General features: G+C 38.9%; 5 protein-coding genes across 9 annotated transcripts; 2 read left to right on the top strand and 3 right to left on the bottom strand.

Moving 5' to 3' along the window:
- Positions 1 to 123: 123 nt before the first annotated feature.
- LOC103851114 (phosphomannomutase/phosphoglucomutase) lies at positions 124 to 4,359 on the bottom strand. Of its 4 annotated transcripts, XM_009127944.3 has the most exons (18): positions 4,210 to 4,358; positions 3,631 to 3,852; positions 3,357 to 3,423; positions 3,038 to 3,218; positions 2,792 to 2,844; positions 2,487 to 2,575; positions 2,143 to 2,373; positions 1,997 to 2,061; positions 1,850 to 1,910; positions 1,661 to 1,778; positions 1,509 to 1,590; positions 1,362 to 1,434; positions 1,227 to 1,288; positions 1,049 to 1,144; positions 822 to 976; positions 638 to 734; positions 480 to 557; positions 124 to 387 (listed from the first exon to the last, which is right to left on the bottom strand). In XM_009127944.3, the coding sequence occupies exons 1-18, from the start codon at positions 4,214 to 4,216 to the stop codon at positions 280 to 282; spliced, it is 1,845 nt and encodes a 614-aa protein (XP_009126192.1). In that variant the 5' UTR covers positions 4,217 to 4,358; the 3' UTR covers positions 124 to 279. The 4 variants fall into 4 exon arrangements, 3 of the variants coding, with proteins under 3 accessions (XP_009126192.1, XP_009126193.1, XP_033141725.1); XM_009127945.3 differs by lacking the exon at positions 3,631 to 3,852 and having other exon boundaries at positions 4,210 to 4,326; XM_033285834.1 differs by lacking the exons at positions 3,631 to 3,852; positions 4,210 to 4,358 and adding an exon at positions 3,505 to 3,601.
- Positions 4,360 to 4,496: 137 nt separating this feature from the next.
- LOC103851112 (maltose excess protein 1, chloroplastic) lies at positions 4,497 to 7,504 on the top strand. The gene is made up of 8 exons (XM_009127943.3): positions 4,497 to 4,969; positions 5,407 to 5,697; positions 5,820 to 5,909; positions 6,481 to 6,582; positions 6,669 to 6,787; positions 6,887 to 6,949; positions 7,019 to 7,080; positions 7,181 to 7,504. Exons 1-8 carry the CDS (start codon positions 4,580 to 4,582, stop codon positions 7,261 to 7,263), a joined length of 1,200 nt encoding a protein of 399 aa, XP_009126191.1. The 5' UTR covers positions 4,497 to 4,579; the 3' UTR covers positions 7,264 to 7,504.
- A 184-nt stretch (positions 7,505 to 7,688) lies between these two features.
- LOC103851111 (polcalcin Bra n 1) lies at positions 7,689 to 8,873 on the bottom strand. The gene has a single exon (XM_009127942.3). The coding sequence runs from the start codon at positions 8,122 to 8,124 to the stop codon at positions 7,885 to 7,887; it is 240 nt and encodes a 79-aa protein (XP_009126190.1). The 5' UTR covers positions 8,125 to 8,873; the 3' UTR covers positions 7,689 to 7,884.
- Positions 8,874 to 9,175: 302 nt separating this feature from the next.
- On the bottom strand, positions 9,176 to 9,901 carry LOC103851250. Its single transcript, XM_009128094.1, has one exon. It carries the CDS (start codon positions 9,899 to 9,901, stop codon positions 9,176 to 9,178), a length of 726 nt encoding a protein of 241 aa, XP_009126342.1.
- A 1,111-nt stretch (positions 9,902 to 11,012) lies between these two features.
- On the top strand, positions 11,013 to 13,084 carry LOC103851110. 2 transcript variants are annotated; one of them, XM_009127940.3, is made up of 4 exons: positions 11,013 to 11,248; positions 11,348 to 11,418; positions 11,827 to 12,672; positions 12,769 to 13,084. In XM_009127940.3, exons 1-3 carry the CDS (start codon positions 11,202 to 11,204, stop codon positions 12,624 to 12,626), a joined length of 918 nt encoding a protein of 305 aa, XP_009126188.1. In that variant the 5' UTR covers positions 11,013 to 11,201; the 3' UTR covers positions 12,627 to 12,672; positions 12,769 to 13,084. The 2 variants fall into 2 exon arrangements, with proteins under 2 accessions (XP_009126188.1, XP_009126189.1); XM_009127941.3 differs by having other exon boundaries at positions 12,754 to 13,084.
- Positions 13,085 to 13,410: the final 326 nt, after the last annotated feature.

The following is a 13,410-nucleotide window of genomic DNA, read 5'->3' as shown; positions in this document are numbered from 1 at the left end:
GAAGAACTATCTTGTTTATCTACTTGTGTTATTGTATTTTATCTTTTGAATCAAAGAGGATGGTCCATTCCCTCTTTTTATTGTAACCGAAAGAGTTGAGTTTGAATAAAAGTAATTTGTGTTAAAAAAAAAAGAGCTCTTATTTTGAAACAAGAAAAAAATATGCTAGAATGACATTTTTTAACAAACAGAGAATATAACTTTGTTTAGTTCCTTTTAAGAAAAAAGAAAAAAAGGACAAGAAGATTCCACAGGATCACAGATCCACGTAAAACCAATTTAAGAGTGAGTGAGACTGGACAAAGCAGAGGTGTCCAAAGCATTGAACTCCTTCACTGCATTAGCAACCACAAGGCCTAACTTCACAGCATCATCCTCACTCTGCGCCTGCACGTTCCAAAAAATTGTTTATACATATTGAACTCCTTCACTGCATCAGAAACTATGAAGCCAAGCTTCTTATACGTATCTGTTTTTACCTCAATGTTAAGAGGAAGAACAGGGTCGTGGAGAGAAAGTCTGAGAAGAAACCATCCACCAAAGCCCGAAACACGGATCTACAACAGGAAATGTTTACTGTTAAACTATGCAGTGGAGGCATATGTTTAGGAACAGAGAGAACAATCTAGCAACTCACCCCTTCATAGTTAACTGAAGCCTTTTTAAGATTTGGATTTGTTTCTATTGAGTTCGAAACTTGTTGCAGGACCGTCTCTCCATACTCCCGAAAATCTCTACAATCTTCAGTGGTTAGTGAAATGCAACAAACCAAAAAAAAAAATTGTCAAGAACTGAAGTGAAAGTCATCAAGAATCATATACCTTCCTTCAAGGTCGGAGTGATTCTTATCGATTTTAAGCCTCAGTTCCAAAGCCACTTTGGGCTCATCAAGACCTTCAACAAGATCTGTTAAGACTTTGCTGCCACTTCCTTCACCAGCAGCTCTGGCTGAAGCCAGTTTATTCAATATTTTTACCTGCAAATGCCAAACTTTTTTTTATTGTCTTATACATAGCAATCAATTATGTAACTGAGAAGACAAGCTAACCATGAGATAGGCTCCATCATCGAGCCAATGATTCTCTTTCAAAGCTCCATGGCCACTGGTTTCTATAGCCAGATGTGTTTCTTCTCCAGTAGAGTTCTGCCATCACATTACAACTCACTATAGCAGATAAAAAACATCAACTGTGTCAGAAAGATATATGATCATTTAGATTTATTACCAAGCGAATAGCTTCATCAATGACATTCTTGTATCCTCTTTTGAACCTGTGATGCTTTCCGCCTAAAACAATTTTTGTTCAGTGGAAACTAATACAGAAAAATAAAACAGCAACTGTAGTAAGTTGTTGGCATACCGAGCTTCTTCTCAATGAATGAGGTTAAACCGTCGGAAGTAACACTGTCTGTAACAATAGTTGTGCCAGGGTGCTGTATGGACAGAACATCAGGACACTAAAAAAAATTGTTAATATGGTGAAATGGTTAGAGCATATATCTCTTACTTCCTCTAGAACAATTGCTGAAAGCAAGGCAATAAGACGATTACGGTTGAACTCACGGCCAGATGAATCCACAGCAGCGGACCTTTCAGAAAAAAAATGTTTAAATATAACAATTTCTCCAACGTGACAGTAGATAGGTGGAGTTAATATACCTATCAACATCAGTATCAAAGATGATACCCAAATCAGCCTTGTTATCAAGAACAGCCTTGGTTATAGCTTGCATCGCAGTCTTATCTTCCGGGTTAGGGATATGATTTGGAAACATACCTGTTATCCAGAAGGTTTATTTGATTCAGATATTAATCAAAGATAGGAGGTAGGCCAAGATATACTCATACCATCTGGTTCAAGAAATTGACTGCCGGAAGTAATTGCTCCTAAAGGCTCAAGCACCTTGGCCTGTCATGTAGCAGATGAAGAAAGGATCTCAAAACTGCTTGAACTGATAATTAAGTTTCGAATCCTATAAACTATACTTGACTTACAGCAAAGAATCCTCCAGCTCCATTTCCAGCATCAACAACTATGTGGAATCCCTCTAGAGGCTTCTCTAAGATTCAGAAACGCCATAGATTAGCAGCAGATAAATGGGAGTTTCAATCTTTATTGATTATGCTACAAGAAGTAATACCTAAACCTCCTGCTGCTTTTCGAACTGCATTCACAAGACCAGAGGTGTATACTGCCATGTAGTCAACCTTTTTAATAGAAACTTCTCTTTGTGATTTCGTATGATTTTCATCAGAAAGGTTCTGGTAGATATCTGCAGCTCGCTCCAGAATGTTTTTGATATCAACCTTCCCTAGCCCTCCTTCACTGGTGAAGAACTTGAAACCGTTCCTGTTGTAAGGAAGATGGCTTGCTGCTCAAAATAAAAGCGTAATACCATATGAAGTACAAGATGGAAAAGTATCACAACGTGATGACTACTACTAAGAAAAATAACTACATGGGAACCGAGATCAATAAGAAGACCTGTTATCATGATAGCCCCATCAGCAGGGCACAAGAATGATTCATCTTCAGTCAATGTGCTATTAAACATCGCTGGTGTTGATGCTAATCTGCAAAGCAAACCATAACCGATGTTCAAGAGTTATGCCTTGATAAGTTATATATGAAACGTGATTCAAACAATTTTCTGAGCCAGCAGCACTACAATCAAAGAATTATTGAATGTTCAATAGCTTCCATGTAAAAAGTGGGAATATAACTTTTGTAATATGTGGCTGTTATAGTACGATGAATAGTTCCGAAGATAAAGGGTAATCATCACTCACCCGAACTGAACAACATCTACTCCAGAAACACCGAGACCTCGAGAAACCGCTTCCTACAATATATACAATGGAATTGCAATGGACAAATTACTTTTCTCATTGCATAAAGAGAGAGTGTTTCCAGAAATGAAAAAAAAAACGCATTGGGCTAAAAAAGTAGACTAATCGCTTAGAGGTAAAGTAACTTAAAGGCTCGAGTATTGCCACATGGAAAACATCTAATAAATCAAGGAACCAGATACATACCAGCAAGGTTGGTGCAGATATGCGAGAGTCATGGCCAACGGATACTCTCAGCTTCTGGGATCCAGCATTCTTCTTGTGTAACAGCCATTGCCCAAACGCAGCAGCTATGGCTTCAGTCACTGGTTCAGGAAGGCTTACAGGTTCCCCCTCAACCCCAGGGACTGCCACACCCCGAATATCGCTGGAGAGAAGGGCAACGAAACATAGCGTGAGTCAACATGAAACCATTCCATGATTCCAATACATACTCTCTACATGTCGTTGAACAGAGAATATTCGTAATGATGGTTAGCTGAGTAAGTGATGCATGGGGGTTTACCTGCCGTTCTGAAGCTTCAGAAAATCAGTTTTGTCAAGAGATGGCACAGTTGCACTTGACAAAGAAGCTGAAAAAGAAGGATCCAAAGTAAGAAACCCATTTCAACTAGAAAAAAGTGAGATTTAAGAAACACAAAACAACTCTTTACCAAGCAACATAGTGAAACACGAAACACAAATGCAGGGACATAAAGCAAAGGCAAAAGCGAACGAGTGACAAAGCTGAAGCATTGTTCCATGATCTAAACCTTTGATAACAAGAGTTTAGAACGGACCATTGCAGTAAAAAGATGTTTGCTTGGAAATAGGAGTAGTAGTCTGGTGGTATTTGGACAAAGTAGTGTGGGCACGCATGGAAGAGTGGAGGTTCCCTCTTGGACAGGGAAGTAAAGCAGACATGTATGGGTTGTTGGGTTGTCTTTGGTAACGTGTCTTAAACTGCTTATTTTGTAGGTAGTAGCAGCATTGTTCTACATTAAACTTTTGTAAAACCTTTCCTGAAAAAAAAAAGAAACCGTAGCATACGGAAATTTCATACTTCTATTAGCTTTTATTTTACTTATATCTCTAAATTTCATACAGATTCGTTGATGATGCAAAAGGAAAACTAAATTCATCAAAACGATTACTGAAGGAAAAAAAGTCAACATTTTTATAACAGATAATTGATTTCCCATTAACTGGGCCTACTCCAAATCACTCTGATTAGAGTTTGAATCAATTCGAACTCCGAGAAGAACAAAAACACTAGGAAAATTACAGGATCCAACTGTGGAAGAAGGCGATACTAGTAAGGAGTTAACAAAGAATTAAAAATTGCAAAAGGAAAGTAAGTTAATTTAAGAAAGTTATACCTTCCATTGGAGACACGCTGAAGAGCTCACCGAATCAGGCGACGATACGAGTGTGTTCTAGAAATGAAACCAAGCTTTTGGAGGTTGGTAAAGAGAGAGAGATTGAGACTGCAAACAATACATTGTTTGACATAATGGGCTCAAGTTTTGGGCTTGGGCTTTTTCCCGCGAAAGTTATGGGTTTCAGTTAAATTCGAAATTGTTTTACTAATTCATTACATTTTAGCAAATATACCCCTAATTCTTCGAATAATTTCAATTATGTCCCACCAAAAACAAATTATACATCAGCCCCTCATTTCACTAGAACACTCTCTATTTCACTCCTTCGTCGTCATCTCTCTTCCAGTGGGAAGCTAAAACCATCGCAATGTCTCTCACTGGTAACCGCTTCTTGATTCTCCCGACTCCTCCTCCTCGCGCTTCCTTCGTCTCTACACCTCCCTTCTCCCGCCTCCCGCTGAAGCGTGCTTCTCCCGGTGGTGTTACCTCTTCTTCCGCCGTCAATAACTGCCGTGTCTTATCTCTGACTCGGTGGAATCCGATCGCTTCAACTCGCCGCCGACTCGTCCCCGTACGTGCAATTGACTCAGACATTCCTCACCCGATCAAGGAATACGAAGAATGGGACGCATGGACGGCCAAGTTCTCCGGCGGAGCCAACGTCCCGTTTCTAATGCTTCAGTTGCCACAGATCATCCTCAATGCTCAGAATCTTTTGGCCGGAAACAACACAGCCCTCTCCGCCGTCCCATGGCTGGTAACAGAAGTTCCATCGGTAGTTAGAGAAATAAACGAATAAAACTATAAAAGATTAGGATCAGTCAGTCCGCTTATAGTCAATTGGTTTTAAGTTGGAAGCCGACGATTATCAGAATTTAACACTGAAAATGTCACTCTGATTCATATACAAGTTTGTTTTCTTTATCCACTGGTTTCATGAAATTGCAATGTTCTAAAATTTTGGTCTAGGCGGCGCCTAGGCCTCCGACTATGAGCCAAATCGGACATGAACAAAATGATTTTTCTGAAAAATCAGTCTAATCATTCAAAAAAAAAAAGATACGCCGACATGCCCGCCTAATCAATAATTCCCTATAAAGCGTCTAACTACCTACCGCATAGCGATTTCTTAAACCTTGAAGAGTAAGCAAGAAGCATTGTAGAATCTGAAAGTGAACGTTTTATGGAATACAGGGGATGTTGACTGGTTTGTTAGGGAACCTTTCGTTGCTTTCATATTTCGCAAAGAAGAGAGAAAAGGAAGCAGCTGTGGTGCAAACACTTGGAGTTATCTCCACTTACGTTGTTCTTGTGCAGCTCACAATGGCTGGAGCTATGCCTGTGCAGTATTTTGTTGCTACTTCCGCCGTTGTGACGGTTGGTTTGGTGTTGAACTGTTTGTTCTATTTTGGTAAGCTTGGGACGACTGTGTGGGGATTGTGGGAAGACTTTATCACTGTTGGTGGACTCTCCGTTCTTCCTCAAGTGAGCTTCTTTACTATCCATCTCAAGTTTTGTCTTTGTTCAATACTTTCCATGGATGTTTGATCCGAGCACATATATATGTAGTTAGTTTTTACACTGACATTGTGAATTTGAAAGTGCAGATCATGTGGTCAACTTTTGTCCCTCTGGTACCGAACAGTATCTTGCCTGGGGCAACTGCTTTTGTTATTGCTGTAGCGGCTGTGATCATGGTAAGCTTTCAAGCACTCTTGCTTCAGTTTCTTTTCTCCCCTTGATTTTCTTGTAAGTAGCGTACACATTCGCCAGTCATTTCAGTAATAGCCTCTAGAATATTCTTTTCAATACTTTTTAACAAAAGTGTCATTTTGTTAGCTTGAATAATATCCACAGTAGTTGAAAGGAAAATTATACTTCAATAGAAACTAAGTTATTGACAGAATTGTAGTCGCAGGAACTGAATTTTTACGCTGACTGCATTTCTAAACTTTTGTAGACCTCTAATGTAACATTGAGCTAACTGCATTTCTAAACTTTGTAAACTTTTGATGTAACATTGAGCTAACTGCAAACTCCAAACCTTTTCCTTTGCAACTTTCCTTGTGTTCTATCTTTGGCTTTAGGCACAAAACACATGGCTGTGATTTTTCCAGATGCTTTTTCTATAGGTCTGTGTTTGGTTTCTCTGACATCTAATTCCTGAGCTTTTAGTTCCTTCAAAAAAAACTCTAAAAAGATGTGTAGCTGTTCTGTCTGAATGATTTTTTCTTCTTTTCTCTTAATTTTTCCCTGCTAAGAATGCAGGCTCGAACGGGGAAACTCTCAGAGGAAGGTGTTAGGTTTGTTGGTTCTTTATCTGGATGGACAGCCACACTTATGTTCATGTGGATGCCAGTTTCTCAAATGGTATAATACGGCTTGTTTTCTTTTCTCTCTTTCTTTGAATTGTCTGTCCTAAATGCTATATCTGATGTTCTTCTTGTTCCTTTCAGTGGACAAACTTCCTAAACCCAGACAACATAAAAGGCTTATCACCAATCACAATGGTACTTGCGATGATGGGAAACGGACTTATGATCCCACGAGCATTATTTATCCGCGATTTGATGTGGTAAAAGCTAAGCTTTCTCAGTTCAAAGCCGTTCAGCTTAAACTATATTTTCACCCATAGTAACAAAAGTACTTTTTTGTTCATCGAACTGTGATGCAGGTTCACCGGTTCAATGTGGGCAACTCTCTTTTATGGATATGGGAACATTCTGTGCTTATACATGTAAGAATCCTTGCACACCTCTCTTGAGTACATCAGTTTATCAATAATCCCGTGATTCTCCAAATGCAGGTTAAACTGCACCAGCAAGTCATTCTTTGCGGCGGCAACAATTGGTTTGATCTCATGGATAGGTTCGTAACACTCTCTTACATCATCATCCTTTGTTTTCCACATCAAATGTGAAATGTTCATAGAAAAAAACTTGATTGTTTTAATTGTGTGTAAAAACAGGACTTGCTTTGTGGAGAGATGCAATGGCTTATGGTCACAACTCGCCGTTTAGATCACTGAAGGAGCTGGTTTTTGGGCCGTAGCACAGTAGAGTTAAAACGCGCCGTTTGCTTCAAGCTAGCAAGTATATAAGGTTTACTTGTTTGTGCCAAGGTACTCAAGGACCAAGTCCATTGTATTATATCCAAGTTCTTGTATAAAACGCATACTCAATGCTACTATTATTACTTTCATTGAATCATAATAGCTGAACTACCAGATGTTATAAGCCAAGTAAGCATTGCTCGGAAACTTATGGGTTTTAATGTTTATTTATGTAGCCTAGTTAGATGTGCATTAAATTTCATTTAATAATGTCTCGAGAGAAATAGAGTTCTTCATAAGCAAATTTTTGTCAAAGGTGTAGAGATTCAGGTTCTAATTTAGCTAAGATTATGTGCAAGTTACCAATTTAGATTGGCTATGTATGGATTAAATGTTTTTATCATATTGAAAGCAATATTAAGAATGTGTAAACGTAGGAAAACTGAATTTATTAGGGAAATGAACAAAAATTAAAAATACTCGAGAGTATTCATTGAGAGATATACAACTCCAATGATCAGTTACATGAATTATAATATGGATAGTTTCTTAGAACCAAATCATATTGAAAAAAAATATTAGAAAAATTCAAAAATAAGACGATGGCAAATACTACCATTCTAGAAAACTTTGGCAACATCCTTCATGAGTCCAGGATTGGCAGATGCAAACTCGGTGAATTCTTGAAACGATATGTTTCCATCACCATCAGTATCGATTTTAGCCATCATACGAGTCACGTCATCAGGGGTCACCGAGCCAAGTTTCTTAAGAGCTTCTTCAAGTTCGGCTGCTGATATTTTACCATCGCCGTCAGTGTCAAATTTCTTGAATATACGTTCGTGCTCAGCATCAGCCATAGTGTGTTTTGTCTATGTGTTGAAAGATGATTTTCCTTTTTGGTAGAGAAAACAAAGGATCATCAAATTATATAAGAATCTGAGTGACAAAAAAGTTGAGGATGTGCTTTTAGTTAGGAACTTTTGGAGGAATAACACTGAACAACCATTGAATTCAAATGGTCCGAGTTAAAACTAATTAATTTACCAGAATTAGGATGTGACTTGGTCTTTCACGAATTAACTGTAATTTTTTTTTTTAAAAACAAAACAAAAAAAAATTAACTAGAAAACCAAAACCAAATATTTCAATTTGTTTCAAGTTTTTTAATAGAACGTAAACAGGTCCTTAAAGCAATAGCTTCTATAAATCACTATTTCAGTTCATAGAACAAAACTATATATGTCGTGTAAATTCCACAGTTAGAAACAAACAATCCTTAAACCAAAAAGAATAATAATACAAACAATCACCATCTTACCTATTATAAACCAATTAATCCAGTGGACGTAAGACCAAAATATGTTTTATACAGCCCTTGATAGAATAAACAAATAATATTCTGTTACTCAATTATAACAGAATATTATTTATTCTATCAATATTAATGTTCTATTTCTCTCAATATATATTGGCTGCCATAGTATCATATAATATATTCACATAAACACGTAAGAAAAAACATACATGTTCAAGGCTAATTTGCAAAGAAAATGAGGAACTATGTTGGTAATAGCAATCTTCATGGTTTGCATGTTTCTTGGAATCATTAACTGTGAAAATAAGTATATAAGGCCATCCAGCAGTTCATCGTGGTGGTGCAAGTGGTTGTAACCTAAGGGCAACCCCAACGGGAGATGAGCACAGTTTCTTACTATTAGAAAAAAAAAATTCGACCAAAAAAGAAAAAAATTGAAAAAAAGTAGAAAGATAGAAGCTATGGGTTGTTGGTTAAGAACTTCAACAAAAAAAGCAGGATATTTTCTTACATGTGTTGCATTTTTATTAGTTCACATTATTTTTGTCATTTTTTTTTTTGAACACCACTTTCATTAAATTCAAATAGCAGAGTTAGGTGGAGGCAATAACGTCCTCATCCATACAAAGGCCTTCCTTAGACAAGGAATCAGCCACAAGATTAAGATTCCTAGGGATCCAAGAGCAAGAAAAAGAAACAAAGAGCGACTTGGTAAGATGGAGAATGTCTGCGAGAACTCCATGGATTTCTATTACAGGCTCTTCTTGCTGTATGGCTTTAATGAGCTGGGAGGAATCCGATTCAAGATGAATGCGATCCATGCCCCGATCTCTGCAAAAGAGTAAAGCTTCTCTGGCCGCTAAGCCTTCAGCCAACAGTGCTGAGGAGACATGGTGAATTGGTCTCTTGTGGCACATCACCGGAGTAAATGAAGCCTTCACTGTCCACCCTAGGCCTGCCTTCCTCTCCTCCTTGTGCCATGCTGCGTCTGTTCGTACAATAAAAGTGGAGGCTGGATGATGGGCTTGTGGAGCTAGGGACGCCTTTGGTGGGGGTTTCTTTTCCGAGCTGAGAGCTTGTTCCCATTCCTTAGCTGCTGAAATGGCTGCGGTCAGGCAGGCTGCAGGGACCGCCGAGGCACCGTTGAAGACAAATTTATTACGTTCTTTCCACAGCGCCCAGAGGATCCATGGAAATAAGTGGCTGGCGACGACTCCTGTAGGGGGCAGACAAGGGGTGGTGCAGAGGGACGTCCATCGAGCTTCCAAATCTACTATTCCTCTGGGGTCAAAGCCTATAACCAGGGGGCATCTCGCCATACCTGTTGCGCATAAGGGCAATGGAAGAAAAGATGAATACTAGATTCGGGTTCTCCGCATTTCTTGCAGCGAGGGTCGACATCAATATGGCGTTCTACCAGTCGCACCCCTACAGGTAATGCTCGCTTAAGTAACTTCCATGCAAACATTTTGACCTTGGAGGCCACTTTTAGGTTCCACACATTTTTATGCCACGGCCTTAGTGTCTCTTGGGAAGATATTTCCCCCTTGGTAATGCTCTTATCCCTTGATGTGCAAGCCAAAGACCCGGCAGAATTGGCATAGTCGAGCATGTAACATTAGTAGTAGGTGTTGTCGTGGTGTTCTTCAGTATCCTATCAAGTCTACTATATGTCTGTATATCTATCTACGTATAACACAACGCTACTATATATTTCAAGCTTAAGTTTATTTGGTGGGTGTATGGACTCATCTCTACCATATTTATAAGGGGTTACTGAATATGATAAATTGGCAGAGGTTTAATCTACAAATTTGGAATGCTAACGATGTGTATGTTTCGCAAGAGTTTAAATATATATATTGGTGAAACACGGTTCTGATCTAAAGCTCACTAAACTAGTGTTTGAGACATCAAAAAAAGGGTTAAAATACATCAGCCATAGTCGGCTCACATTGATAAACATGATGAAACTGTGACAACCCACCCCGTGGGAACTACCTGCCCCGTGAACCCCAGACTTACAGCGCTGCAGCGCATCGACTCCAACCCTCCCTTATGAATTCTCACTAACTCCATAATTAAGTTGTTATTGGGCCTCGAACTCAGGACCTCACCCTTTAACATCATTCCCACTGGACAAGCTGTCACCAATTGAACTGCAGATCAATTGGTAACAACTTGTCCTGTGGGAATGATGTTAAAGGATGAGGTCCTGGGTTCGAGGTTCACCAACAATCTAATTATGGAATTAGTGAAAACTCATAATAGAGGGGTTGGGGTCGGCAGCGCTGTGAACCTGGGGTCCACGGAACAGGTAGTTCCCACGGGACGGATTGTCACAGAAACACTAGCTAATTCTCAAATTAAGTCAATATCATTATATAAACGAAACAGCATAGATACAATATACTGTAAATTAAAGTAACTGTAAAACTAAATGATAATTTTCTTATTTTTATTTTCTGGTAAATTTAACTGGAACTCAGTTCAGATAAAATTCTATACATAGGGTTAGTTTAGTCAATTATTAAAGTCTCCAAAGTGCCAAGTTCGAACTTTAGCTTGACACTCTTGTCATACTTTAGCCGTCGACTAAAGCTGTTAAAGAGAAAGGGGATGTTCCTGCGAAGAGTCTCTCCTCTGTTCTGTACCATAACCAAAAGGTTAGTTCCAGTTCGACTGTAATTCCATAGAGCGACAACAATCTCCTTTTAATCAAACCCAAATGAAATAAAACGGATGATTGTTTATTTCAATTATAGATCACAAAGTCGCTTCCTTTCGAGTCCGGCTAACTCTGCCCAAAACTGGGCATCTCGCCACTACTTACAAGGTATCATTCTTCGACTCAATTCGTACCGCGTGTCTTTTAAATATAAATAGTAGACAAGGTGTTCGTTGAAATGCCGCAGAGAGGGAGAGCTTACTTGTTCACGGCTCTTTTAAAGTTTCGATCATTTTTATTGTTGTTGGAAAATGATAAAACTTTGAAACACTGTGGTAGGAAGCTAGTCCAAAGATGTGATCTAACATCAACGGTTGCATAATCATCCCTAAAGAACAATTGCAGCATACATTCTTATTTATCTGGGAACTACAAACAATTTTCCTTTGAGAATGGTTTAGTTAGACATAGATTAGTTAACAAGACTGGCGAATTTGATCTAGGATTAAGTGTTTGTAATGTTAATTGACTGTTTGTAGGCTCTAGTTACAGTTTAGTTGTTTCAATGTCTTGCAGCTACTCGTTCATACGCAAGTGGAGGACGTAAAGACTACAATCTCTTTGGTAATGTCAAACCAGGCGATGCTGACTTTAGAAAAGTCTGGGAGAAAGATATGAAGGATGATGATGATGATGATGATACTCTATGGTCAGCAAGTGAAGACGAAGCCAATGATAAAGGAAGAAACCGTCTTGAGAAAGAGGTTAAGAAAGCTAGGCAACAAGCTAAAGCCTCCTCAGATCTAATCGACGCAGACGACAGTGACGAGCTATACAGTGTCTGGTCCGGAAGCGACGAGGAGAAAACGTTATGGACCGGCGACGAAGGCGACGACGACGACGATATTCCGACAGAGCCACACCCAAACGAAGCATCTGACAAGTACTTGGACAAGTTGTTCGAGTTCGAGGAGAAGCCAAAGTACAGAACAATCTCTGAGCTGTTGAAATCCGAGAACGAGCCCGAGGAGCTTTCGCCTGGTAAACAGGCGAGGAAGCTCGCGGTTGAGAACGCGTTGAAGAAGCTGAACAAAGGGCCTGACGGGCGTTACACTAACGTCTGGGAAGTGATGAGCGATGTGGATATTCTGATTGGTGCGTTTGAGAATATTATCTCGGGGCCTGAGTATGAAGAGCTGAGGAAAGGTGGACCCAAGAGGTTGAACATGCAGTTTTTCAAGGATATACAAACAAAGATGAGAGATCCGAACTTCAAATTTACGCCTGAGATAAAGCTGAAGCCTAAGAGTAAACTTGTGCCTAGGAAGAAATGGCAGAAGGCTCAGTCTAGAAGAAGGAAAGCTCAGAAGCGGTAAAAAGCTCATTGCCTGCCTCTTCAAGGATCCTAATAGATTTTAACAGGTAAACTCACTCTATCATATTGACAGCTTAACTCTTAGTGATTCAAGCACCAAATCTATATCTGTAATTTGGTTGATTCAGAGTAAATCTTTGTAGGGTTAGAAGAATGCCAGCTTCAACATGAATGACTGTTTAATCTCCTGTAAAGAATCGGTACCGCGATTGAACAGCTTTACTTTGTGTGATTCTTGGGGAGACTTTATATTCCTTTCTACTAAAGAAAGAAGCTTTTGAACGAAAAGCTAAAGATGCTTTGGTCCTTATTGGACATTTTTGTTGGAATAACACAGCTTTTCTGGAACTTGTAATGTTGACACTCTGTTGCCATTTGAAGCTTAACAAATCACAAGATGCTGATTTTTGGGTCTCATCTTAATATTCTTCTTTGTTTATTTATTGTTAATTTTGTATTCTCGTCGAAGCATTAGACAAATTCACCAACATTGGGTGCTTTTGGTCTATTATACCTATTTTCACTCTTGGGATTCCACTTAGCTTATGGGGGTATTGATGTGACTTCTTCGAATATTACTCAAGTAAATAAGTATGAAATAAATATTTGCTCAAATAGAATAATAAACCATGTAGACTAAAATGTATCCGTGGTACAACTTACTTTTTCAATTCTTGAACTTTTGGTGGTGGTTTAAGGTTAGATTCTTTTATACATTCCTGGGGGACCAACGCGTTTTTTTTTTTTTTGCGAAAAAGAAAAAGACAAAACATTTGATAATAATG

This window comes from Brassica rapa, chromosome A02, assembly GCF_000309985.2.
Source record: "Brassica rapa cultivar Chiifu-401-42 chromosome A02, CAAS_Brap_v3.01, whole genome shotgun sequence".
NCBI lineage: Eukaryota > Viridiplantae > Streptophyta > Magnoliopsida > Brassicales > Brassicaceae > Brassica > Brassica rapa.
The sequence above is the reverse complement of the archived record's forward strand: the minus strand, read 5'-3'. Positions and strand labels throughout refer to the sequence as shown.

Bases quoted from the DNA above. Each gene is read 5' to 3' on its own strand.
- LOC103851114 (XM_009127944.3), bottom strand. The intron at 2,374-2,486 runs GTCTTCTTATTG...TATTTTGAGCAG, and splicing joins TGGGGCTATCATGATAACAG to CAAGCCATCTTCCTTACAAC. The intron at 1,145-1,226 runs GTAATAAATCTA...ATGTGATGGCAG, and splicing joins TTGATGAAGCTATTCGCTTG to AACTCTACTGGAGAAGAAAC.
- LOC103851112 (XM_009127943.3), top strand. From the start codon at position 4,580: ATGTCTCTCACTGGTAACCGCTTCTTGATTCTCCCGACTCCTCCTCCT. The intron at 6,583-6,668 runs GTATAATACGGC...TGTTCCTTTCAG, and splicing joins GGATGCCAGTTTCTCAAATG to TGGACAAACTTCCTAAACCC. The intron at 6,788-6,886 runs GTAAAAGCTAAG...ACTGTGATGCAG, and splicing joins TTTATCCGCGATTTGATGTG to GTTCACCGGTTCAATGTGGG.
- LOC103851111 (XM_009127942.3), bottom strand. From the start codon at position 8,124: ATGGCTGATGCTGAGCACGAACGTATATTCAAGAAATTTGACACTGAC.
- LOC103851250 (XM_009128094.1), bottom strand. From the start codon at position 9,901: ATGGCGAGATGCCCCCTGGTTATAGGCTTTGACCCCAGAGGAATAGTA.
- LOC103851110 (XM_009127940.3), top strand. From the start codon at position 11,202: ATGTTCCTGCGAAGAGTCTCTCCTCTGTTCTGTACCATAACCAAAAG. The intron at 11,249-11,347 runs GTTAGTTCCAGT...TTTCAATTATAG, and splicing joins TTCTGTACCATAACCAAAAG to ATCACAAAGTCGCTTCCTTT. The intron at 11,419-11,826 runs GTATCATTCTTC...AATGTCTTGCAG, and splicing joins ATCTCGCCACTACTTACAAG to CTACTCGTTCATACGCAAGT.